Raw genomic sequence first — 26,582 nt, 5'->3', positions numbered from 1 at the left:
CTCACCAGAGATGGCCGCCGACGTGCTTGTTCTTGAGCCGGTGTCTGTTCTTGAGCTGGTGTCTGTTCCTGAGCCGGTGCCTGCTACAGCCTATGACTCCGTAGCTGTCCCCAAGAAAATTTTGGGGGGGGGGCAGTAGGTCCCGCGATTGGACCATGGAGGCCGTGCCGCCATGGTTACCTCTTCAGCCAGCTCCGCCCTGGCCGCCCGAAGGGTCGTCTCCTTTCTGGCCGCCCGAAGGGTCGTCTCCGCCTGCACTGCCTGCTCCGCCCGGGTCGCCTGCACTGCCTGCTCCGCCCGGGTCGCCTGCACTGCCTGCTCCACCCGGGTCGCCTGCACTGCCTGCTCCGCCCTGGTCGCCTGCACTGCCTGATCCGCCCTGGCCTCCCGTTCTGCCACAGTCTCCAGGCCCTCTGCCGTTCCATGGGTCTGGCCCTCCATCCCGTCCCCGGGTCCGCCTCCGCTCCACCACCCTCCTGAACTATTGTTTTTTTTTTTTTTGATGGGCGTCAGGAGCCGCCCATAGAGGGGGGGGGGGGGTGTTATGTTATGATTCATGTCTGTGTTCCCCTGTCTTGTCCCATGGTTAGCAGTTCCCTGTTATGTTGATTAGTTTCCCCAGGTGTTTCTGATTAGCCACACCCCCTTGTTATCTTGTTTAGCTTGTTTGCCTCTGTATTTAAACCCTGTGTCTTGTGTCAGTTTGTGGGTTCTTGATGTTGAATGTTGTTTTGTTCCTGAGTCTTGATCTTGAGTCTGTCTGCATCTGTGAAGTTCTGGGTTTATTTAATAAAGTGCTGCATGTGGATTTGGATCCTGCTTCCTCCTTTGATTCTACCTCATTGTAACACTGTGTATACATCAACACAATTGAAATAATTATCACTTAATTTGACCAATGTTCTAAAGCATTGCTAGAGAAAACAACTGTTAAAGCAACTGAAGCTTAACATTTATGATAACCTTTAACAGTTGTGTATCAAAAAGATTTTCAGTTGAGTGTAAAGCAACATTCAAAGCATGCAACAACATGCAACTAGCCTATGTTGTCTATCATATATAATATAAAAGCTATTTCAATAATAGCCTACAGACAACTTTGGGAGACAGAATCAAAACACAAGAAAATATTTGTTAATATTTATTTAAACATGTAATAATAGACATTTAAAAAGTTTAATCTCAGTCATTAGTGAGAAACGAACAGTTAGGAGTAGTTTAGGACAAAACGCGATCTGAGGTGCTCACGCTAATAATATCTGTTCCACTCGCTTGTATTTGTCGGCCCGCCCACGCTATGGTCTCGTGAATATTCATGATAGCTCCACCCATTGGAACCAAATATATTGTAACAACGGCCACTGTTAACACTGGCTAAAAGTAGTTTTAAGATGAAATACATTACTTACAGTTTGCGGAATTGTTGGGACCCAGACTAGTCGGCACGGCCTGATCTTTAAGCAAAAGTTTTCTGGCAAAGCCAGCATCATACTGCGTTTTATTCTCAAAACAGTCATCCTTGAAATGTAGAGAACACGCGCTTAAAGTGTGTATGTCAGGTTAAAATTTTTTTTTAGATATATTAAATAATGTTTAGATGTCTGAGTGAAAATGTAATTATCATTAAAATTATTACTGTAATTGCACTACAGTAAGCTTTATAGCCATTTCTGTCAAGATCATATTTTTAAAACGCCGCTGAGCTGTGACGTCATAAGAGGGAGACGTGCCAAAAAAGTTCTATTCAAGTATGGAGAGTTTTGAGTCTGAGGAGATCCAAAATCCCCCTCAAACCTACGATGGCCCACAGCCATACAATTTTGAGCCTCCCAGGCGTGAGACGAATGAAGAGACAAACAGAAATTTAACTACTTCCTATCGAAGAACCATAAACATCTGGTGTGAAGAGAACCAGTGGAGAGTTGGTCAGGTGTCTTGGTAAGTATAGGCATAACTTAGAGGTGGAACGGTACATGTAAAAGCATTGAACCGAAACGGTACGGTGCATGAATACACTGAGAATACACGGCATAAAAATAAATAAAACTCGCGTGCAAATGAATTAATGCGGAACTACTGTTAGTCACGCGGGTTATTTAGGGACACCAAATCTGTAGCTCCGCCTCAGCTCTGAAGCTCTGTGGCTATAATGAACAGGCTGCGATGTCAAGATTGCAATGCTGGAATATGTTGGTTGGTTGGTTGGTTGGTTGGTGTGTGTGTGTGTGTGTGTGTGTGTGCGCGAGTGTGAGTGTGTGAGAGAGAAAGAGATAGGCGCGGACGCGATCGAACAGTGGAAACATAAAAACATTCTCCGTCATTTTGTTCAGGACATCATTCAAACTGCAAAGTGTTTACTTATATTTGTGTACACTCTCAATAAAACAAAACATTCTGCTTACACAATTACTTAATCTCATTATTATTAAATATCAATAAAAAATTGAGCAAAAAAATATTTATCGTTTTGATTCATAGGTGTCTATGTGGGCAATGCCAGCCCATGGCCTCAGCTGTAGAGAGCATGTGCTGCAGAGAGGTGGGTGCATTCTGGGCCCTGGTTGAACAGCTTACCCCTCTGCCAGATCATATAACATGCCTCACACAACACCCTAGTTTTGAGGCATGCTGTCTGAACCCCTTTGTTCTCAAGATTGCCTACTTGAACTTCAGGCAGGAACATGGTCCTCTAGAGGCTAGCAGTCATGAGTACGTTTACACATTTACATTGTTTTATGAACAGTTTCATTTTCATCAGAAAATTTGTCTAGTGAACCACAATAATAAGTGGTTCTGCAACTGCATTATAATAAAACAATTCAGTTATCCATATCCAGTTAAACTGTTACATCCCCCTATCCTTAGGCAATACCGCTACACAGCATATAGACAGGTGGTACGTTGGGCCTATGGCATTCTGGGGAGGCACATCCGGAGGCCCTTGCCTTCTTGTGTTGTTTCAGACATCAGAAGACAGTTTCAAGAAGGTGGAACATACAAAGGTTTTGATTGGCCTCCTTTGGGTGAATATTAATAAAAAATAATTCTTATCACAAGCTGTCATATAGTATGACTCGTACTGTATAGCAAGGCTTACTTAGCCTACTACTCGTCCTACCTTTGACAAGCATAAAATAAACCGTACTGGCAGTCAGGATTAAAAAAAAAAAAAAAAACACACTACACAGAAGACAATTCTATTTACAGAAAATGTGTTTATTGACAGAAGGTTATGAAATAAACAAAAGTAGACAAAACCAAAACATGCAGCATGCAAACAGGATTAGTACCCAGAGACAAACTTTACACACACCACAGTGCACCACAGACACACCACAGTGCATAAACAGAAATCAGATAAAATAATATGTGAAACACAGAAAGGTAATAAGGCACTACCCACAGTTACCCACAATTAGGCACCAACAATTACGTGCAAACAAAAGTAGACAAAACCAAAACATGCAGCATGCAGACAGGATTAGTGCACACACAGACAAACTCAGTTGAGTTACACAGAAACAAGGGTTAAGAACAGCACACCAAAACAAGTTAGAAAGTATAAAAAAGAATCCACAATACATACCCACTCTTGACGCTGTCATGGATCATAACTATAAACACATGTTATTCAAACAGCAAGATTTTTAAAATTGGTCAACTTTGCAAAATAACAGTACTATATTAGAGATGGTGGAAATAGGGAGATTACCCAGAAGAATGCAGTAAGCAAGATTGTGTAACAATAAAAACAAACATTTATACAATCAAGATAATAATTAGTAAATTAATTATAAAATCTAATGGCTTTTGCTAAAGCGTGATTGTTGAGCTAGGTGAAGACTAACTGCCTCCTCCTTTGAAATTATGTGGCCAGATCTGGAGAGGGGAGCAGGTGCATCAGAACCCAAGGCAGCACTGCACTCTTGTAGAGCCTTTGGTGATCTAGAGTACCTGTCTTGGAGAGATTCCATGAGTGCTGATGCATAACCTGGGTTATAGAAAAACATGTATATTCAGTAACATTACCAATGACTCATGCACTAAAACAAGTACATCTCACAATATGACAGAACTGATTGAAACTGCTAACCATATGAAGGCTGCTGCTTGATGGGGCGCACAACCCAGCCACCTTTACGGAACCTTGGGTAGCTCACAGCATAGCACTCCTCACCGTCAGCCGTCCGCGCAACCTCTCGACTACTATTGTAGTTGTAATGTAGAGCTGCCAAAAAAAGCCTGAAGAAAAGCAAAAAAAAAAAACAGAGTATGAGACTGACATGTCTAGAATGATGAAATAACGACACAGGTTATTCCATTGCATAGCACTGACCTACTGTACATTCCAAGATATGAAAACCCAGTGTGTTTGGGTGCAAAGTGGAGGATGAGGGAGTGAAATGCCTCCAACGAGTATGTCTGGTACTGTGGGGATAGCTGCCGTATATCCTTCAGTAGTGCTGCCCTAGTAGTCACACTCTCCAATTTCGTTGCTACTGTTGAGCCTGCATGGACATGTTTTACTGATATTACTACATGTTCTTTGACTGTACACAGATGAGGAATATCAGTATAATTTCTTCACATTTACCAAAACCATACAAATATGTTATAGCTGGAGTACACCTGTAGCAAAATATACCAAGCATAAACCACGACCTTGAATATCAGAGCATTATTGCATTCTTTAACATTCTGATGGTGTACCTGGTTCTAGCCACTGCTTGTTTCGCTGTTCCCCCTCCAGAGGTGGGTGTGAACAGCAGGGAAATGCAGGGGTGTCATGTTCATGAATGTCCTGAACATGGTTCACCAGGCTTTGCCATTTGGCCTGCATCACATCTGGATCTCCATCAGGAGTTGAAGCAGCAGTCCAGTACAGGTGGTTGACAATGGCTGGCTTCCACAGCTTCAGGTCCTCACAGTGCCTTTCTTTAGCGGCAGCATCCAAAGCCTTCCCTAGACCTGTTTCAGAACCAAAACAAAGTATTGATGGAAATGTATTTACAAGACTTAACTTTATAAAAGGCTACCAACAACAGGATACATACTTTTTCCAACATGCCAGACATCAAAGAAATGTTTTGTTCCTTCAGAACACAGCTCCTCTCGCACCCACTTGGCAATCTGTGTAGAAAGACACAACCCCTCAAATAAAGAAATAAAAACTAATGACTCACTCAAAAAGTGCACCTCTACCAAGGCTCGAATAACTATTTGTGGTTGTGTCAGTCTGTCAGGAGTCTGTCTAAATGTGAAAATACTACAGACATTGTATTACTATAAATATACAACTTTACCTGCCGATGTCTGTCTGTGGTGAGGGTCGACACATGTAGGTTCTGGTTCTTTAAAAAAACCATGCTGCGCTTCAGACCCTCAAGCTCACACCAGGTGCTGTTTGGGACCTCAGAGCTCTGTAACATGTCACAGACAGTGTAACACTTGAAATCTGGTAGTGGAACTGAAAATTTTTTTTAGATAGCATAATACTCACCTGGACAAGCTGAAGATCTATGATCTTGTTTGTTCTCTCCTCTATCAAGGAGTAAGTGCCATACTTTGCACAATGCCCAGGGGAATCTGACCTAAGAATGTTAAAAATTGAATTAATGAGTTGCAATGTAAACATTTTCCATCTTAGATGATGCCAACAGTGCATTTACCTGCAGTCACCAGAGATTGCCAGTCCGCCGCCCATCTCCTTTAGTTCCCTAATGACCCCTGTCTGTTCATTCTGCCAGGCCTGCATAACGACTGGGATTGTGTAGAGGTGCTGGTGGCGGAAGAAAGTCCTCGCACTGATGCACTGAAGACCAAACAGTGCCAGCATCCTCAGCGTTTGTGTGGCCATACAACCCGAAAAATGTATGGCCCCACTGAGAAGAAGGTTGCAAACAGGCATATTTCTATGCAACATGGGCTGATTCTGCCAATAACGCTCATAGCCACATGTTGCACAGACCTAGATGTATAGAATGAAAAAAAAAAAAAAAAAATACAACTATGTTAGGAGTCACAATTACACCTTGAAATATATAACTCAATTTCACTAAAACCTATACGGTTTATTTAAATTATATAAACAGTGGAATTTACAAACATCATCTTACTTGTTTTACTTTGATAAAAGTTCCCTCCTTCTGGTTCATGCTACCCTTGCTTTCCCCACAACATGCAGGGCAAATTGTGAATAGGGACATCAACTGGCTTTCACAGACAATAAACTTATCAGCCATGCTGAAAAACAAACTCATTCCTGTTATTCTCTAACTGTCCTATCACAATAAAGGCAAAAATACTATACTACTAAATACTAAACAACTATACTTAAAGCACACATTCACAGAACCTTCGAACCACAACAGAATTTCTTGACAGTCAAAATCTAAAACCAAAGTAGTCTAATTGCCTTACTTGAGTTCTGGGTTAGACTCCTGTGGCAGTGATGAGTCACTCATCATCTCCTCCTCCTCCTCTGGCATCCATGACATATCATGGTCGCTGTCTATGAGAGAGCTGGTCTCATCGTCACTTTGAACAGGACTGGGCAGAGGGGTTGAAGTGGTCTTGACTTTTGATGTTACTGTCTGTGTCCCCACACTGACCATCTTCGGCCTTACCTGAACAGCTGTGATTAAATGAAGGCCTTGCATTATAAAAAGACACAACCAAACCAATATGACAGCCTGGGTTACACACTCTAGAGTGGGTTCGCCAACTAGAAACTAACTCTGCGTTAAATAGCGCCACAGTGACAAGTCAACCTCAGATATAAGACCAATTATATCCTACCTGCTGAACGTCGCAAAGGTCTAATGTTGCACTGTGAGCCACTGTGATGGACAGATGCTGGTGGGTAATAGGCATCTGGGTCTACCTCTGGTTCTGGGTCAACATCCACTGTATGGCTGACTGTGGGTGCATCCATCCGTGACGGTCCCGCTGCATCTTCCAAAAGCTGAAGGAAATAAAGCAGTCAACAATACTGCCCTACAAAGGCAAAAGACCTTAGGGTTAACTCACCAGAGTGTGAAACTGAGAAAAATGACTTTAAAGTTTTCTTGTTGTCCAGCCAATTGTATGATAGGTAGGACACTGAAAATTTGCCAAGTAGTTGTCATAATGAATATATTTATCTACATAAAAAAAATTGAGCTCAAACTTGACCTTTGACCTTTATTCGGAAGTTACTGCATTCTGCCTTTGCATTATCTGCAAAACAGTAATGGCTCATACAAAGGCAAAGTACCTTAACTTCTAATTTATTGACCATTTTGACTTTTATCACTCTATAAAAACATTTCTATGATAACAATGATAGTCTTAAAATGACATTTAGTGGGTTATAAGGTTGCTGACTATGATCACAACGCTAACGTTAGCTAGGCAATTGCTACAATCAAATGAGTATTTATAAGAGTAAGGCCATACGTATTTTTGACATCAAATCGTGTTTTCACATAAACCACGCAATTATCTTATTACTAGACTTACAGTGAGCACTTTCCGCTTCATCAGGGCATTCGACCGTCCGGCTCGTTGTTGACCAGCTCGCTGTCCCTCGTCGACCTCTTCTACTAACGTTACAGTAGCATACACCGTAGGCACCGCGTCAGCTACCAGTCTCATTCGGGTTTTAAATCCCATTTTATAACCCATGAGATCTCCAACAGCGTAGTCCTTCTCAGTGAAATGGGCGCTACAAATGACCGAAGACTTGGATACGGAAGCAGCACTGAAATCAGCGCGTTTGGTCCGAACAAACTTGACCCAGGCACGGAACACAGACCTGCTTTTTGGGAAAAAGTGGACTCTGTGACCGGTTTTAACGGTGTTTTTGCACCCAGCACAAACGCAGTAATTCACCATCGTGAAAATACGCCTGCGTATACCTAACTAACTAACTTAAATAACTAACTAACTTAAATAAATAACTAACTAACTTAAATAACTAACTAACTTAAATAACTAACTAAATAAATAAATGTCCTAATCACTAATTCTCTCGCTCTATCACTCGTACAATTATCAACACAACTCACAAACTTCTCCTCAACTCTGAACTGGGGAGGCGTCTCCCTCTTATGACGTGAAGCGATTCGTTTGAGGGGAGGAGCAGTTTTAAGCGAGTACTGAAAATAACGAACTTTTTCATCTTATATTCTGCCTTTAGGTATCGAAAACCATTAAAAAAAATACATCAACTTGTCAAACGTGTATTTCCCCTAACTATTTTGTGTTTATCTAAAAAAAAAAATTAACCTGACATACACACTTTAAATTAACACTGCCGTGACTGGGATGTCCGCAAAAAATTAACTGCATCCATTTTTCCCTGACGTCTGGATCTTTCGGCAGCGTATTCAAACATTTTGTTTGTCCACAGCCATGAACAGCACATCTGCGTGGCATCGCAATCTTCTTGTAAACAGACCCACTCGCTGCACGTCGACTGAACATCTGTGGGCGTGACAACGATGCGAAATGAGGCGTAGTTGTCTTGCGCTGGAGGCGGTCATATGCAAACGACTGGTACGTCACTTCATACCATGGATCCCCAACGGGCTGTAATTAGAGCTTGATTAAATAAATGCTTCGTTTATAATGGGGAGGACGTCTTAAAGGTATAGCGGAGGATTTTTTTCCGGGTGGATCATCAAGACAATTGGTCCTCCTAAGTGTCAATCATTCTGGTGATATGTTTATGTAAGGCCGTCGTACGTGCTCGTGCACACGATTCACACGATGGCTTGCGCTCAAAACAGGTTGGGCTTCCCACTGATGCCTCAGTCGCGAAGTTTCTACTTGACAGGTAAAGTTTGGCATGCTATTTGGAGAAATCCATTTAAAATCACTGCTAGTAAAAGTTAATGTAAGCTATGATTAGCTCGTGCATGCTCTCTCGTGCACACGTTTAATAGGCGTTCCCTCTCGGGAGCAGGTAGAGTGTTGCGCATGTGCATTTTTTCAAAAAGTGGAGAGGGCGGTTCTTTTCTAAAATTCTGGAAAATCCTCCGCTATACCTTTAAGCTATGAAACTTGCAGGAAGTTTTAATGGTACAAAGACCTCTTATATACCAAAAGATCAAGGCAAATTTGGTTTCTCATGTCATGACCCCTTTAAAGTGTCCTTTCAGAACGAGACTCTTTCAGTTTGTCAGTTTTCATCTTAATGTTTCTCATTAGTCATTAAAGAGAATGAAGGGAAACACCAACCTATATGTTCCTCTGTATCTTCATCTCTCATTCTGCAGGATTCTTCCTCAAACTCCATCTTTACAATAGTATGTCAGTAATTTCTCCTGGAATAATTCCTCCATCTTGCTTCTTCTTCTCCTGTGGGAAGATGGGAATATTCCCCCAGCATTTAAACTCTCATGAACAGCTGTAGGATCGGCTTCACTGACTGAAGGTGTGAATTGTGGTCGCTGTTGCTCATTTAGCAAATGCTCATCACATTTACAATCACTCTCAATAATCAAGGTGTTAGTGTTTGTCTCAAATAATTGTTTAAAAACAATTCAGTTATTTCAGTTCCAAACTCATCCAGCTGCTTTTTGTGTCGCTTTTACATTATTTGTATTATAGACTGATTCAGTTAAATAATTCGGGATATTTGGGAATTCTAAATAATTTTATGCTAGAACAAATATTCTTGAACTCAAAATGTCTTTGTTATATGATATGTCTGAAATAAGGTATTCTTTGGTTGCTCGTATAGTCGTTTATAAACAATTCTACAAATTTTTTTTTTTTAATTTTTTGAGAAAGCAGGACAATATATGAAACAACATATTTTAAGTTTAAATGAAAAAATAGATACATAAATAAAATAAAAAACAATTAAATAACTAATAATAACATAAATGTACACATATTTAAATCCACAAACATACATGCCAATGACAGAAATAAGCTCAGTTGGAACAGAAAATAGAGTAGATTGTGACTATATTGTATTTCAATATCAAAACCTTGACATTTAATCAAAACTAGTTTATAACATAACATATAGTTTAGTTTAATGCAAAGTTTAATATAACAATATTGACTACATTTGTAACAAATTGGATGTAATTGTGATACAATGTTAGGTTAATTGTTCCCAGAATGTTATACCTGAGAGACAGAGATTTATGTTCAAACACTTTCTTGCAACAGACTCTAAATAATGACAAACAAATAATACATTTATCTTCTGAAAAGTGGTGTTATCAGAAATGAGTTCTATATTTCTAGCACTGTTAAACTATCAGTTATTCAATTCCTACAGCAGTTCAGAGAGAAGCTGAAAAAATATTGATGAGGGTTGATTGCTGTAATCAGACATTGATTAAACAATTGAATGTGTGCAAAGTGAAGACAAAGGAATAGTTTGCAATTCAGAGAAACAGGCATTTAACTTAAAAAATCCAGTTCTGTGTATCAGATTGTTACATAATATTTTACAGGTAGACAGAATATTAGAACAAAACGGAATCTACATAATTTCTTTGTCGTTATGTCTGAAATTAAAGTATAGAGTGGTGGAGATAAGACGCAGATAAAACCCTGCCCCCTGGCTCTCTTGAGATTTTAAATTTATGAGTAAAATAAAAACTATGGTAAACATAACTTGACGATAGTTTGATGTTTTGTTCTACAACGTAAATTACACACAAACATATTCACATTAAATGTTTTAAAGCAGTTATATATATACACTGTTAGACTTTTCAAGGGTTTTTTACAGTAATTTACTGGCAACACTGTTGCCAGTAAGTTACTGTAATTAAGAGTTACAGTACCAAACCATATTTCAGTTTTGTGTAATACAGTGCATTACTGTAAAAACGAAGCTAATCAGTACAGTGCATTACTGTAAAAACGAAGCTAATCAGTACACTACTGTAATTATTTTTATTTGTACTAAATATAAATTAGATTTGATAATTTTGATATATGATTAATTTTATTTTTATCCTACATAAGTACTACTTTCATACAAACCAATTAGACAAAATTATTACAAAATAATTTTTTTTTTATTTAAAACATTTCATATACATCACAAAATAAACATGCCAATGCTGGAAATGATGTGTGAAATTTACACATTAATGGGTGAGTTTAGAGACAACATTTTTTGTGTTAATTTTAACTCATTCATTGTGTTAATGATTTTAACAAAGTAAATATGTCAGAGAGGTTAACACAAAGATGTGTAAACGTGTTAAATTAACACATTTTGTGCTGGCCTTCACTGCAAACATTTTTGAAAACATACATAAAACCATAAACAAAACATTAGCATTTGACTAAATGAATGTAGAGTCATTGGTTGTTTAGCTTATACAAGTATTATAATGAAATATCAACCATTACATTCATAAAACTGCAGAATATAAATACATTTTTAAGCATTCAAAAAGGAAATGTCCAACACAGGACAAAACACAGTTCTTTTCACAATACAAGACACATAACCCCACCTTAAAAATAATTTCACTTATTTCCAAAAATTAGTTGGATTCATGTACACTGGTGGCCAAAAGAAGTATTTAAGTGTCGTAATGTTTTTGAAAGAAGTTTCTTTGATGCTCAAGAAACATTTCTTATTATTATCAATGTCTGACTGTCTACTCCATCTTTTCTACAGCATAGGAGTAAAAGTCATCATCAAAATAATCTTTAAAAAGCCAACAGAATGTTTTTGTCCACCTTTGTGAATAAATGAACTTCTCCAAAGATTGGTTCCTGTTCAGAACTTGATTGACAACATCAGAGTGTTCCCTGGTCTGCATGCGTGCCCACAAACACAAATGTACTCAGTCCTTCAGAGGAGATCCCAGTTCCAACACTATGAGAGTGAGAGAGTGAGAGAGAGAAAATATTAGTGTCACATTATTTTTAACCTCCTTTTTTGTTAATTTTTATTATAATTTTCACAAAAACTTAAGAATATATATTTGTAAACAGCTTTTGTCAATAAATAGCATACAAAAGAACTAAATAAAATTATGCCAGATTAAATTTTAATACTTACAAATCCTCAATGATCCCAAAAATGCTGAGATCCATAGAAAGAACGACTGAAATCGATGATTTTAGCCCATTTCAGCTTGTCTGCAGTGAAGGAGTACCTGTTTGAGACAAATACACAGTAAGATACATGCAAGAAATCACTGTGTGATGATCGTTCTCCTTCCTACAGTAGTTAACCCACCTGTGTGCTGATATTAGGACCTTCCTAGTCAGGTGGAACTGCAATGGTAGAGTCTTCTGGCTAATAAAATATCAAAATAATGCAAAAACATAAACTTAAGTTGTTTAGAATGCTAGATTTGGTATGAATGAATTAGTGAGAGTTTTACTGCAGTGCTTACCTGGATACATTTAATCTGGTGAGACTGAACAAAGACAATGGTCCATCTTCTGATTGGTTCATTTGCTGTGTAATAAAGTTAGACATAAGGCAAAGGTCACTTATTTGATATAAAGTTAGACAATTTTATAGAGATTTTATAAGATATTGTAAGCTACCTAGTCTGCACCAGTGGCTCAAAAGCTATTCTCACATAGCGTATTGCTAATCATTTCAGCAAACTTATCTCAAAATATATCACAAATGGGCTGGCCTACCTCTGGAATCTTGCTAGAAGTCACTGGCGCGAATTGGCGCTTTGTTGCAGTTGCCTTTAAACACAAAAATGGAAGTAAATATTAAATTCCATTAAAAAATATATATAATATGGTATAGTTTGCAACCTAATGCTAAAACTATAAAGGTTCTCATTAGTAGGCCAACATTAGGCTAAACAGAATTTCACATTAGTTTATTCCTATGGTTTATTCACATTTATTGTTAATGTAAACGCGTTGCTCGTTGTCATATTTTAACTCGACAATTCAATAATCTAACAAAGTGTGTAAAATGAAACGTTAGCTCAGTTTACCATGGTAAAGTTCGTTACCGCCATGTTGACGACGAGTAACAGGTAACGTTAAAACATAGGTTAAACTGGGCACAATACTGTCAACACACGCAGAAGTTTATTTTATTTTTTTTACCTTGCATGCTGATGTCTCTCTCGGTGAAGTGAATTCCGTCTCTTCCTCGGGCCAGACACGAACGTCGCGATCCAACAAAAGACAGACCCCATTACCTACACTGGATGCTCTGACGCGACACGACAAATCCCAGACAGTCAGTGTAGTGCATAGATAGACTGTAAAAAATAGGTGTAGTGATGCGCCGCGGCAGTTATATTTCTGACGTAGTCCGATACGAGTCCAAGCGCTCGCGCTATTTCTGACAAGGGATAAACATGTTTGCATTTAAAGGTCCGGTCGCTTCAAGTGTCCAATATAGACAGCCTCTGGCTATTATAGCGTTGTAGACACGCGGTGTAAGGCAAAAATTAGGAAATAAAAAGCACGATGGAATGGTGCCAGCCAGAGAGGCAGTTACGTCAAATACAGTAGTATACAGCAAATTTAAAAAATACAGTAAGTCTCTGTATGTGGTGTTAGACGTCACAGAAAATTCCCATGATGCAATGGGAATCACAGTTATTTACTGTAAAGAGAAATAGCAGTATAATACTGGGGGATTTAAAGTAAATAACTGTAGAAATTACAGAAAAGTCTAACAGTGTATATATATATTTTTTTTAACATACATTTTTAATAAATAGCCTAGATAAGTCAGTTTTTGGTGTGAGTGTGTGCCGTTTATAATAAGTTATGTTAACCATATGCTTTATTTTATTCATAAATTGAAAAACCCCATAGGAAAACCTTGAAGGAACCAGCAGCGAATTAGACTTTAGTTTCCGATGTCATCCGTGTGCCAGCAGTTTACTTTTGATGATACAATACTTGGAAGGAAAAAATAATGTATTGCTGTTGGCAGTGTTAGATTTTAAAAGAAAAGATAAATAAAATAAAAATAAAAAAATTTAAAAAAGCATTAAACTTGTGGTGGTTGAGGAAAGAACCCTGACATGATTGTAAAACGCTTTGGGTGTACAATAGTAAAGCGCTATATAAATGCCTTGTTTTATTTTATTAATTTCACACATTCATCACTGTCTGATTTTATTAGCGATTCATTATTATTCAGTTCAACTTCACTGAATTGTTTATTTTAATTCAACATCCATAACAAAAAATTTAAATTTACGTTTACTTTCAATGCTTAAAATGAGAACAGAAAAAGAGGGTCACAAGCCAGTGGATCAAGACAAATAAATAATTTGAAGCTTGTCAGATGAAACAGCATATATAGAAACAAACTTTCACTAAATTCCCACATTTAAGTGAATGTGTAACTGATTCTAATCTAGAACATTCCGCTACTGGATCTAACAAGATAACTGTAAAAGATCAATGCATCATTTAATATAAGGAAATTAAACAGATTTTATCATCTTAAATTGAGCCTCCTTAAATTTCCTAAAATAAATGTTATAAAACAACAGATTTAAAGATTTTAAAGATGTTTGTTCCTTTTTATTTCTCGTAGAAATCAGTACATTACATACAACATTATTGGCCATATACAGTATATTAATAAAAACCCATTCAACCATAAACTACCCTATGACCAAACTTGACGGATTTAAATTTATTTACATCTACACTTCAAGAGTGAGTTTCTAACACTGTTGAACAACTAATTAACATTCACAGAGTTTTAATGGACTGACGCCACCATTATTTCACAAGTGCTTTTGCTCACTTAGACAACAACGCTTCTTCTTATGAGTCAGTAGATTAGAGGAACAGGTGAAACCCTTCCCACATGAAGAGCACTGGTGCGGCTTCTCTCCAGTATGAACACTCTCGTGAGCTTTCAAGGATGATGAATGAGAGAAACTCTTTCCACAGTGTGAGCACTTGTACGGTTTCTCTCCAGTGTGAATTCTCCGGTGTCTTTTTAAGTTGCTTAATGTATTAAAGCTCTTCCCACAGTCAAAGCACATATACGGTCTCACACCAGAATGAATACTCTGGTGAACTTGTAAATTTTTCAGTAGTGAAAAACTCTTTCCACAAAAAGAGCAAACATGAGCCTTCACACCAGCATGAACTTTAAGGTGTTCTCTTAAGTTTTGGTCAAAAACAAATGTTTTATCACACTGATCACAGCTGAATGATCTCACTCCAGTGTGAGAGTGCAGATGAGTGGTGAGAGAGCTTTTGGATGCAAAACTCTTTCCACACTGAGTGCATGTGAACGGTTTTTCTCCAGTGTGAACTAGTAGGTGCCTCTTCAAGTGTCCTTTCAGAACGAAACTCTTTCCACACTCAGTGCATGTATAAGGTCTTTCTCCAGTGTGAAATCTCATGTGTCTCTTTAGGTTTGATTTATCATTTAAACTCTTTCCACACTCAGAGCAGGTGAAATAATCTTTTTCACCAGTTTTTCGAGCACTTTTGGGTGTACATTTTTTCTCAGTCTGTGAAATGATGTTTTCATCTTCATTTGCGAAATGCTGCTGTTTGTCTTCATTCACTTCCATTGGGTCTAAAATCAACATATTAAATTTCCATAGTTTAAATAAAGGAGGAGAAACGAGAAACATATATATATAAAAAAAAAATACATTGTCAATTTAGCTTTGTATTGTTATATGTCAGTTTTTATCTTATTGTTTCTCATCAGTCATTAAAAGAGAATGAAGGAAATCACCAACCTATTTGTTCCTCTGTATCTTCATATTTTATTCTGCAGGGTTCTTCTTTAAACTCCATCTTTATAATAGTAAACTCCATCTTTACAATAGTACGCCAGTAGTTTCTCCTGAAGTAATTCCTCCTGCTTGCTGCTTCTCCTGTGGGAAGAAGAATAAACTCCATTTAAACTCTCATGAACAGCTGTAGGAGCGGCTTCACTGACTTAAGGTGTGAATTGTGGTCGCTGTTGCTCATTTGCTCATCACACTAATCACTCTCAATTATACAGGTGTAAGTGTTTGGCTCAAATAATTCTTTAGAAACAATTCAATTATTTCAGTTTCCAACTCATCTAGCTGCTTTTTGTGTCGCTTTTACATTATAGGCTATTTATCATAGACTGATTCAGTTAAATAATTCGGGAGTATTAGAACAAACTAACACTCTTGAACTCAAAATGTCTTTTTGATGGTATGTCTGAAATAATGTATTCTTCGGTTGCTCATATTGTGTTACACCTTGTAACGTTACCAGGATTCATTCAAACATTACATAAAACATCTCTCAACATAATAAAACCTTCACAAATTGTCATGTGAACAATACGATCGTTAGTCAGAATGAGCTTAAGAAACCAACGAACCAACGGTTCATTTTAAATCGGACAAAGTAATTTAAAAGTAATAATTTCGGATTCAAACTCTGAATCAAATTAATTCGGAAAACATTTGGGTTTATATTTTACCTGATAAATAATACAATGAAAATACTTACAGTTCGAAAAACACACCAAATTTACTGCAGCATGAACAGCTTTTAATCCCCTCACAGATCGTGAACGTGGGCGATTTATTTATTTGTCGTGTTAGGTAGTTTTTTTATTGTTGTTTTTGTCCTCGTGTCATGGGCCAGTGTTTCCACCTTGTGGACAAACTAATTATTTCAAAACAATTCAATGCTTGGAGATACCCCTTGCTGCAGACTGTAGCGCGGTGACGTCACGTATTTGCTTCACGTATGCGTTATCACGCATGCGCAAAGTATGACGTTTCGTCTGTGTATAATACGCACGTGCGCCGTACTGACTGCCGTTAATTGAGCATGTACAAGTTCATTTAAATAACTTTCGGATGTTGTTGTGTGTTCGAAAGTGATGGATTAGATGGCAGTAAGTCAATAATCATCTATCTATAAATTACAGAAACATCTGTCTGTGTGTGTGTGTGTGTGTGTGTGTGTGTGTGTGTGTGTGTGTGTGTGTGTGACTGTGTGTGTGTGTGTGTGTCTGTTATTCGCATATCACTCGAACCATTAGTCCAATGGATTTCAAACTTGACAGGCAGTGGCAGTTCTAGGATTTTTCTGTAACAGGGGCCATATGTTACATTCAGGGGCCAAATACAGGGTACATTCAAGCACACAAAATAATTTATTCAGTACGGTGCAAATACATTTCGGCAGTCATTACTTTTTCAAACGCTCTAATAAAAAGTGATGAGCCAGTACATTTCTTAATGATTTTTTTCATTTATTTATACTGTGCATAAAGGACACAATGCACTTCTTTCTGAATTCCACCTTTTAAGTTTCATAATCATGTCGTCGCTTATAAACAGTAAATTATTGTTAATTGTTTGGGGGTGGAATTGCATCTGTGATCGTTGTGAAGAATTCTCCGGTTGCTCTTCTCGTCGACGATTGATGGGTGGGAATCTCTAGGCACCTGACGATTCGATTCGATTACGATTCAGAGGTTTTTTTTTTTTTTTTTTTTTTTTTTACTACTTGGTACTTTTAAAGCAAAGTATTTATGATGACCCATAACGAACTTACTTCCAATACTTCCTATATTAATTTTATTAATAAAACAAATGGAAGTGATTTGGTAAGTCAACTGTAAGGTTACATTTGCCAGCATTTGTCCCAACATTGCAAAGAACCAACAGGAAAATAAATGTGTGCCTGTACTAGCAGCATACTTGTAGTAAATTAATACAAACTTCAGCATATTCTGAATCTCTAGCATTTAATAATAGACTTCTAACCAACATCCTCTTGTTATTTCCAATGAGCAATATAATCCGCTACCAGAAGACTACCACCATATAATTAGTCACACCAGAAAATGCCCTACATCTGAAAGATTTTGTGGGTTTTTTTGTTGATTGTATTAATCAATACTAAACAGACTATTGTTTAGTTTACTATTGTACATTTCTTTAATGTCTGCTCTAATGTGCTTTAATTCATATTGTAGTGTGCACCCTACACCGCCTACACCCTACATCTCCAATAAGAAGATGGTGCATCCTTCTGCTGAGCAACTATCCTTTGAAATCAAGTCAAGTCAAGTCATCTTAATTTATATAGTGCTTTTAACAATGTAAATTGTTCCAAAGTGGCTTTACAGTGATAATAGGAAATTAAAGTAACAGAGATTGTTTTGGCTTTATAGCAGGTCTAGAATAAAGTTATTGTCCAGCTAAAGTTAGTTTTGATTGATTCACTTCCGTCGCAACAATCAACTTAGGGGCCACTAACACGACACCGTTTTAATAGAAACCTCTTAAGTTCTCTCTGCACAAACTTTAAAAACGTGAATCTGTGAGATCGTATTACGTATGCACATACGTATTACGAGTTCAGTCTATAGGTATGCACGTTTGAATATATGTGCGCAGGCGTGTAGTCCTTCCCTACAAACCAACCCTCAACAAACTACTTGTCTGGCCTTAAAATTTATAATACAGAATTTTTATCGCTTCCATGGCCTGCATAGCTTAACGTTATAGGCTAGTGTACAGAAAACTGTTCATGCAATCCAGGCTTTCGAGTTTAATCTAACAGAAAGGGATTATAAAGGATGACATTACCTGGTATGAAGGGATCACTACAAACACAAGCCTCTTTGATTGTAGCATTGTCCCAGTCTACCCGTTTATAAAAATAAATAAAAACTATGAATGTTTTCTGTACACTAGCAGATAACGTTAAGCTATGCAGGTTAATAGTTTGTAAATGTCATGGACCTGTGTCATGCTACAGACGTAGCCAGCTGCTAGTAGTTAGCTGCAGGCTAGCGCCAACATTGTGACAACAACAGTAGAGTTAAGCCATGGTAAGTAAACAAATGTTTTCTGTAAACTGTATACTGATTTAATAGTTAAGTGAAGTTTGATATCTGGCATTAATTGTGACCTGTGTCATGCTACAGACTTAGTAGATAGCAGTATCTATCTGAATAGATAGCAGTACCAGTGAATATCTGGCCACTTGCTAACGTTGTCTACCCATTCTGTTAGGAGCTTGGGATCAGGCAGACAATCGCCATTAGCTAAAACAAGTTTATTATGGTACTGTTCCCGTTCCTATGGTGGCAAAGACAGTGCATAACTTGACACAATATGCCGGTACAATGTAGGTTGTTTCAAAGCAGCTTTACAGAGATAAGCGTATAATTTAAGGTAACAGAGATTGTTTTGGCTTTATAGCGGTTCTTTAATAAAGTTATTTTCCAGCTAAAGTTAGTTTTGATTGATTCGCTTCCGTCGCAACGATTTGTTATTAAATTAGGGGCCGCTAAGAAGACACCATTCTCTCTACACAGACTTTAAACGCGAACCTGTGATAAACGCTGATGCCGTTCACATGCGCATTAAGAATTGGTTCTATCGTTATGTGCATTTGAATATATGTGCGCAGGTTTGTAATTCCCTACAAACCAAGCCTAAACAAAGTACTGTCTTTCCTTATAAATTTTGATACAGAATTTTATTTTGTCACTTCGGGGTAGGTACGCAAAACGAATTTTCCCGACAACGCTTTATCTGGAGTAGTAAAGGGATCCTCCATAGCGAGAGACTAGTTGGCACTTCAGCACTGCGTTGTCATCGGGTCCAGGCGAAGGTCCTTCGTCAGATCTGGATATGGCCTGGATCCGGCAGGCTGCGTGAAAACCTCGGGATAAACAAAGACACTAAAATTAGCGTAGATCTATCAGTTTCCCTTTTTAATAAGTCTGTTGGCTACTTTGGACAGATGCCACCTGACATCCTGACAACAGTGATGTGACTTTCCTGAGACTTTCACGGATTTTCAGGGACATTGTCAGTGAGCCCAAATTCCGAGGACAGACCCACTTTTTATGGCTGGACAGTTCGTTCTTTAAATCCTTAATAAGTAGTGAGTTCTGTAAAAGTTACTTGAGAAAGTTTATCTATCTATCTATCTATCTATCTATCTATCTATCTATCTATCTATCTATCTATCTATCTATCTATCTGTCGGTCTGTCTGTCTGTTGTCTTTTTCTGATAGACTGTATTGCCTTCAAAACCTTCAAACTTTCAGCTTGAAAACTATTTTGAACTTCAAACTGAAAACCTTCAAACTTCAAGCTTTTAAAACTATTTCAAACTTTCAGGCTTTCTCAAGCCAACCTAAAGTTTGTCTTGACAATCTTTTTTGTTAATCTAGTTTATGTTGTTCATAAACAAAGTAAGTCTCTTAGGTACTTTACAGACAAAGCCAATAACACTCAAGCATATCTTTGTCTAACATCTTCCTATAATATCTTTAAAATATAAATAAATAAAAATTACTTATATGACTCTGTACTATATTAATGCCTTTCTTCAAAATGATTCAATATTGTTTGTTCTGTATTTTATCTAAATTAGGTGTCGTGAACTAAACTGCATTTACCTGGGTATGTAGGTGGTGGCAGAAGGGGAGTCCTGCCTGGATTTTATTCAGGTAAGAAGCTTGTGGGCTATTCCTCGGTTGAATGTCTTTTCAATGATGGAGGGGAATTTCAGGCTGAGTAGATTTGAATGGTGTGTGTGTGTGTGTGTCTGTGTGTGTCTGTCTGTCTGTCTGCCTGTCTGTCTGTGTCTGTGACTGTGTTGATGTATAGATATATATGTGATTATCTGTATGTGTAGACATCTCTTTTGCACAATTATCATATTTATTTTGAAATAAAAGTTATCACTGTTATGAGTTTGTTTTTTTGAGTTGGCATGCATAATATGGGATACAGAGATTGGCAATATACTGTATGTAGTTGGTTTAACTTCATCTACTTTATTGGCATAAATGTTTTGGAGGAATGATTAAAATAAGAAATATATAGGGTGCCATTAATGTTTACAGTAATTTTGTAATTTACACAGTGTAGTGCAACAGAATGTGAAAATAGACTTTAATTAAAATACTACACAGATATTACACAGTACTCTGTAATTCCTTATAAGTTTACCTTAGATCAGGCATAGTTAAAACTGGATATGCGCTGTACTCCTTTTTGCTGCTTTCATTGTTAGCCTACTTTAGAGGTTTTTTTTTTTAATACTTTAATCCTCTGGGGACCAAGCTGTTTTTGGGGCCCTTGAGATGTTCTGACATGCTCTGACATTTGTGCTTTTTTCAGTTATTTATAAACATGTTAATGGCAAAGGTGTAAATTCACTCTATATAGCACAAACAGGCCTACCATAATATGCGAGCAACATGTATGTAGATGTTTGTATTTTTAAGAGAATAATGTTTATGCGTGGTTATTTAAAAAAATAAAAATGAAAGTTGCTGAAATAAGACCACAAAACTCATACAAAATATGTGCCCACAAGACTTTTGACTAATGGATGTTTTCTCTTCGAGTTCTAGCTTCAAAATTATGTTAAAATAGTCTTGCTTTATCGTTCACAAAAAAAAATACATTGATTTAAATGGTGTAAAACAGGTTTTGCTTGGAAAGCCAATATGCGAGGGGGAGGAGTAGTTTACACCTTAGTCCCACCCACTCTGCATAATGACTCTGCATAATTAGCCATTCATTCAGGTGTGACACTGACTGAGCCACAATGCAAGGACAAAATATATATTTAGAAGAAGACTTATATTGACCATTTAAGATTTTGCTTACATCTATCTTGTAAATATGTTTTGCTATTTTATTAAAAAGGTTACAATTACAACAATAATTACAATTTCAGCAATATTTCTGCAAAAAAGTACTCTTTCTTTGTAAAAAAAAAAAAAAAGATTATAGGCCTACATTTTATCATATGTATTCATTAGTTTGAATATAGCCAACATTGGAACATCTTAGTCTATGACTTTATTTTTGACAAAATAGTATTTTATATATATGAGCAGAAAAGCTTATTTGATGTGACAGTATATTCTACAGTAAAAACTGTACCCAAATCTAGTCAACAAAATGTTGTCTTTCATACTTCGCCTGACTGTAACGTTGTTTTTATGAAATATTAGGGCATAGCCTATAAATGTTAATTTGCAGTTTAATACGTTGCTTATACAAATACATTTTATTTCAACATATTTCAATCGATTTTTACTCATCTCAGTAGGCTCTAGCAAAGCAGTTTATTCTTTCACACACAGACGCGCGATTCATATTTAGGCTAAACAGTCTTTACAAATATGTACCCTTCATTCATCTCACAGAAACGCGATTCATATTTAGGCTAAACAGTCTTTACAAATAGGTACCCTTCATTCATCTCACAGAAACGCGATTCATATTATAGAAACGCGATTCATCTTTTTGTTTACATAGGCCTACACTAACGTTAACGTTATTCCACATTAACACTTGAGAAAGGATAACTTAGCCTACCTCACTCCTCAGCGGGATCTGCTCCTCATATCAGCACGGAAACTTTTCTCCATAAGGTAGGCTATATTATGCCTCTTTGTTTACAGCTGATGTGGGGGCGTTTCACAGACTGAAATGGTTCTCAGAATTTGCGTTTGAATAGCGCGCGCTCTCCGGGGCGTGGTCAAATTACTGTGAATCATCTCGTAATGAGCTCGACTGGAGTCGCTCTCTTTTTATACAGATTACAGAAGCTGATAATATTTGTTTTTTATATAAATTACTTCATTTAAAAGCTGCGATCTCAAGCTTTATGCCCGTGGGTCTGTTTCCCTGTTTGACTGAATTTTCGCGGAGTTATAGATCATTTTCGAACGCGTTTCAAATGGGAGTTTACTGACAGAGAGAAGGCAGAAATAGCATCATGTTAGTTTTTCTTTATTTGTCAAAAAGCAAAACACTTTATTTTTATTGTGAGTATACAGAAAAAAAATAGAAACTGAACAGGATCGATTGATGTATTACACGAAAATGAAAGATCAAAATTAACAGAGCATTTTGTGTTTATTTTTCATTGCTAAAAAAAAAAACGAGCAAAACGCGTGGGCGCGTTTTTGGTCCCCAGAGGGTTAACCTTAAGCCCTTTCCCTCGAAGGGCTTTGTTATATTCCGGCACTGCGCATGCTCATATGACTGTTCTGGGTCCTGTAGCTGTAATAATGGATATATAGCTCCAGCTAATGGCTGTAATTCACCATGTGTTCTATTAATATATCCATGGTATTATCTTATGATACAGTGGAAGTATGTATGTATGCTGTAAACCCTGTTACATGGATGTAACGTCATTAGCATTTCCCAAAACTGCCGGGGCTATCGGCTCAAGCTAAATAATGGAGCTAGGTAGCTAACGTTAACCAAATATCTTATATGTCCCTAAGAGCCGATGTGGGTTTAGGGTTTAACACTTATCTTACGATACATCTGAGGGCTGTAAAGCCTGTAATGGATATATTGTAATGGAAGTATTAAGAGACGCTCTGTTCACAAAACTGCAGGCTAACCTACTAGCTAGCTAGTAGCACGACAAAGATTACATCTCCTTGGTTGTCTAAAATACATCCATCGTGTATTTAGATAAGCATGTTAACAATCAGGAACAATATAAACATAATGCCTCCACCACCTGCATGTAAGTTTTTTTTTTTTTTTGCCATGTGCAAGAAACCTACCATAAACGAACTTAGCAATAATCATATCTGCTTTTTTTTAGATGAGTAAACACCACACAGAAAACCAGCCGGTTGCCCATAATTGGGTGGGTCTATTGTGACGCAAGCTCGGCCTGAAGGTACAGTGGCTTTGAATTTTCCATTTCCAATTAAATACAATTTCATGACAAGGAATTTGAGAGTAACTTGACTTTTTTTTTTGTTAACAGCAGAACTCATCACACAGAGGGAGGTGGCTCAGCAATGGAGACTGAAATGAGAGGTAAGAAGACTCCCTTAAAGGGACTGTGTGTAGGAATTTCTCCCATCTAGTGGTGAAATTGTATTTTGCATTCAAACGAATAATGCTCCCAGCGCCTCACTTTTTCAAATGCACGTTGCATCTACGGTAGCCGTTATGTACTAAAAAGCTATGACAGGATGTCTTATAATAGCACTTTGAGTTTTTCTTCGGGTGAACAGGTTTGTTATTTAAAACAAACTGAAACTTGAAACAACGAAAAAAAAGAATGTTACAGTATGAATTACTGACTGTGAAAAACATTAACTATGGTAATTAGTAGTAATGCCTTCTTTACTCGTTATATTTTTTGAAGTACGTGCATTGTTAGATATCATCATCATCAGAGCCTTCTCTAACGTTACTTTACTCAATAGCTGCTATTCATCAAAGAGCCTGTTTAACTTTTAACTATAAATGTTCTACTGTCTATATAATAAAGTACACAACCAAGCAATGAAAAAAAAGCTTTGTAATTAAGACCGTAACATTGACTTACCTGTCGAGAAGAAAGCAGGCAACTTCAGCGTCTCTTTTGAAAGCTTTCTCCTGCATTAGCTATCCCGACATTAACCCTTGTTTTTGTAATCTCCGGTCACGTTTCCTTTTACGGTCTATTTTGGACTTTTTCGACGACGAGGACTCCTGATCCTGTGACTCAGCATATTGTATGAATGAACGGTGTATAAATAACTGTGCAGTGCATCCTTTTAAACTTGCCGGGGCAGTGACAAGCGCATCTCACTGCTCTGCTCCTCCGCTTCTGCTGGCTTCAGTCACGTGACGCTGGTTCTGAACGAAAACGCGTTGTGGAAACGCGTTGGCCTAGTACTTTTTGTCCCTCTCTGCTATTATAGTTTTTCAAGATGGCAGAACTACATGGAAGCCTCCGTGGACCTACCCGTCCCATGTATATAAAGATAATAAATTCTTCGTTTACGAGGATTAGTCTGATCATTGGCATAGGTATTTGTACACCATTGAGGGCATATTTATTAATAAAAATATTGATTTTAGATAATAAAATACCTAAAAGGCTACACATAGTCCCTTTAAGTTGAGGACATCCATTACCCACAGGGCACAGCGGATGGACGCATTTGAGGAGAAGATGGAGCAGAAGGTGGATGAGCTGCTCATGCTCTTAAGGAGCTCCCAGTCACCTCCCTCTGCTCCAGTCGATGACCTGTTACTGTCGCCCTGCTCAACAGTCACAGAGCTGGAGGAGTTCGACAGGTGTCTCGGTCAACAGGAGAGGAGGGACAAAATGTTAATTAAGTGGCCATAGTCCTGGCCTACCCTGCCTTAAGATTACACTATATAATTGCATAATTTCAAATATCATTATAACTGAACTGACGGCTCTTACAAAATGAGATTGTACAAGCTCTCCACTTTGTTCTACTTGAATAATTTGTATTTCTATATGTTTTACAGCAGCTTTTCCTGACAACCAGGTTCGACCGGAGGTACTGCCATCCGTCGCATGCTACGGCAAGTGGCAACCAACGACGTGCTGAAACAGTATAGTCTGCGGGGCAGAAAGGCAAAGAAGGCCTTCCATGACCTGACAATCTGCAGGGTTATAACAGGCATGTGTTATTTTATTGTACACATCAGTATTATGCTTAGCTTGGAGGTTTTAATTTGACTTGTAATTTGCTTCATTTTGACTTCTACTCTAGCGGCCTCCAAGAAAAACTTCCCTGCGCTGACTGCAGCAGATGAGAGGACTTGATTGGGCAAGTGCTGAAGTTTGCCCTACACAGACGGTAAATTGAAATTCGTCTATGTGATGTTCATAATAATCAAAGGAATGGGAAAACTATCAATATTTGTGATCATAAAAAAACAGGGTTGTTAGTAAGGCAATTTGTCTTGCTTTTGTCAACGTGTTCATTCTTAGTATGACATATCAAACTTTTGTTTTATTTCTTTTTAGGCCAGCTGAGAAGGACTGAGCCTTCAAAACCATGGAGCTCTATTTTATTTTATTTTTTTTGTTAAAGCAATTGTTGTGGCGAGCAGGACGAGGCAGAGGGCCGTGAGAGAGCGGCACGAGGCCGGTGGCATGATTACACCGATGAGCGACACCTGCGAGACGCACCGGTCTCGTATCTCTCCCGGAGGAGCGGAAGCATAAAGGGGGAGCGACGACAGTGAAGAGCGAGAGAGGAACAGGCCTGAGTTTTAGTTGATGTTTTATTTCTGTTTTGTGTGGCCAGCAGTCGTCCATGAGGGGCTGCTGGCTTTTACTTTCATTTTGTATTTGGTTTATTTTTATCATTAACACTGCATGAAAACTGGGATTTCCAACCCCGTAAACGGCCGTAAATCTCCCTAATTTTCGGCAGTTAACGACAATTTACAGCCTGTGAACGTCGCGTTCGTCTGTGCCGAATATTGTCGGAAACGAACCATGACGTATGCAGAGCGCTCGCGCCGGAGGTGTGAATGGCTCTAATTACCATATGAATAGCAGCTCCCGCCAGAGAAAGGCTTGAATTTCCTCACTCACTATTGGTTGAACCCACGTGGTTTAAACAAGAAAAATCACTCGTGATTGGTTGGCAGATCTGTTACTATTGGTCACCCTCACTCATTATAAATTCAAAAAATTATAATGTTTATATAAATTATGATGTATAAATTATTTTTTTATATTCATAATATGCTATTCTGTGGTATATTCATGTCATTGTTAACCTATGGACTACACTATTACCATCAAGGACATGAATTTATAAAGGAAAGGAAAATTTGCCAGGGACATGCTGTTTATT

General features: G+C 37.8%; 1 protein-coding gene and 2 long non-coding RNA genes across 5 annotated transcripts; all 3 read right to left on the bottom strand.

Moving 5' to 3' along the window:
* Positions 1-3,790: 3,790 nt before the first annotated feature.
* On the bottom strand, positions 3,791-8,077 carry LOC311277541 (uncharacterized protein). Of its 2 annotated transcripts, none has more exons than XM_084387860.1 (12): positions 7,501-8,077; positions 6,799-6,964; positions 6,421-6,634; positions 6,117-6,243; positions 5,670-5,968; positions 5,501-5,591; positions 5,304-5,420; positions 5,055-5,130; positions 4,711-4,968; positions 4,337-4,508; positions 4,094-4,242; positions 3,791-3,991 (listed from the first exon to the last, which is right to left on the bottom strand). In XM_084387860.1, the coding sequence occupies exons 1-12, from the start codon at positions 7,873-7,875 to the stop codon at positions 3,801-3,803; spliced, it is 2,235 nt and encodes a 744-aa protein (XP_084243986.1). In that variant the 5' UTR covers positions 7,876-8,077; the 3' UTR covers positions 3,791-3,800. The 2 variants fall into 2 exon arrangements, with proteins under 2 accessions (XP_084243986.1, XP_084243987.1); XM_084387861.1 differs by having other exon boundaries at positions 6,799-6,996; positions 7,501-7,622.
* Positions 8,078-12,051: 3,974 nt separating this feature from the next.
* On the bottom strand, positions 12,052-13,282 carry LOC311276609. Of its 2 annotated transcripts, XR_014625097.1 has the most exons (5): positions 13,057-13,282; positions 12,628-12,681; positions 12,372-12,436; positions 12,212-12,271; positions 12,052-12,128 (listed from the first exon to the last, which is right to left on the bottom strand). It is a non-coding gene; the product is annotated as an uncharacterized lncRNA (long non-coding RNA). The 2 variants fall into 2 exon arrangements; XR_014625098.1 differs by lacking the exon at positions 13,057-13,282 and having other exon boundaries at positions 12,628-12,734.
* Positions 13,283-14,472: 1,190 nt separating this feature from the next.
* Positions 14,473-16,548, bottom strand: LOC311277887. Its single transcript, XR_014625345.1, has 3 exons — positions 16,441-16,548; positions 15,687-15,824; positions 14,473-15,517 (listed from the first exon to the last, which is right to left on the bottom strand). It is a non-coding gene; the product is annotated as an uncharacterized lncRNA (long non-coding RNA).
* Positions 16,549-26,582: the final 10,034 nt, after the last annotated feature.

Source organism: Rutilus rutilus, assembly GCF_951802725.1.
Source record: "Rutilus rutilus genome assembly, chromosome: 18".
Taxonomy (NCBI): domain Eukaryota; kingdom Metazoa; phylum Chordata; class Actinopteri; order Cypriniformes; family Leuciscidae; genus Rutilus; species Rutilus rutilus.
This window is presented reverse-complemented; position numbering and strand designations above follow the sequence as displayed.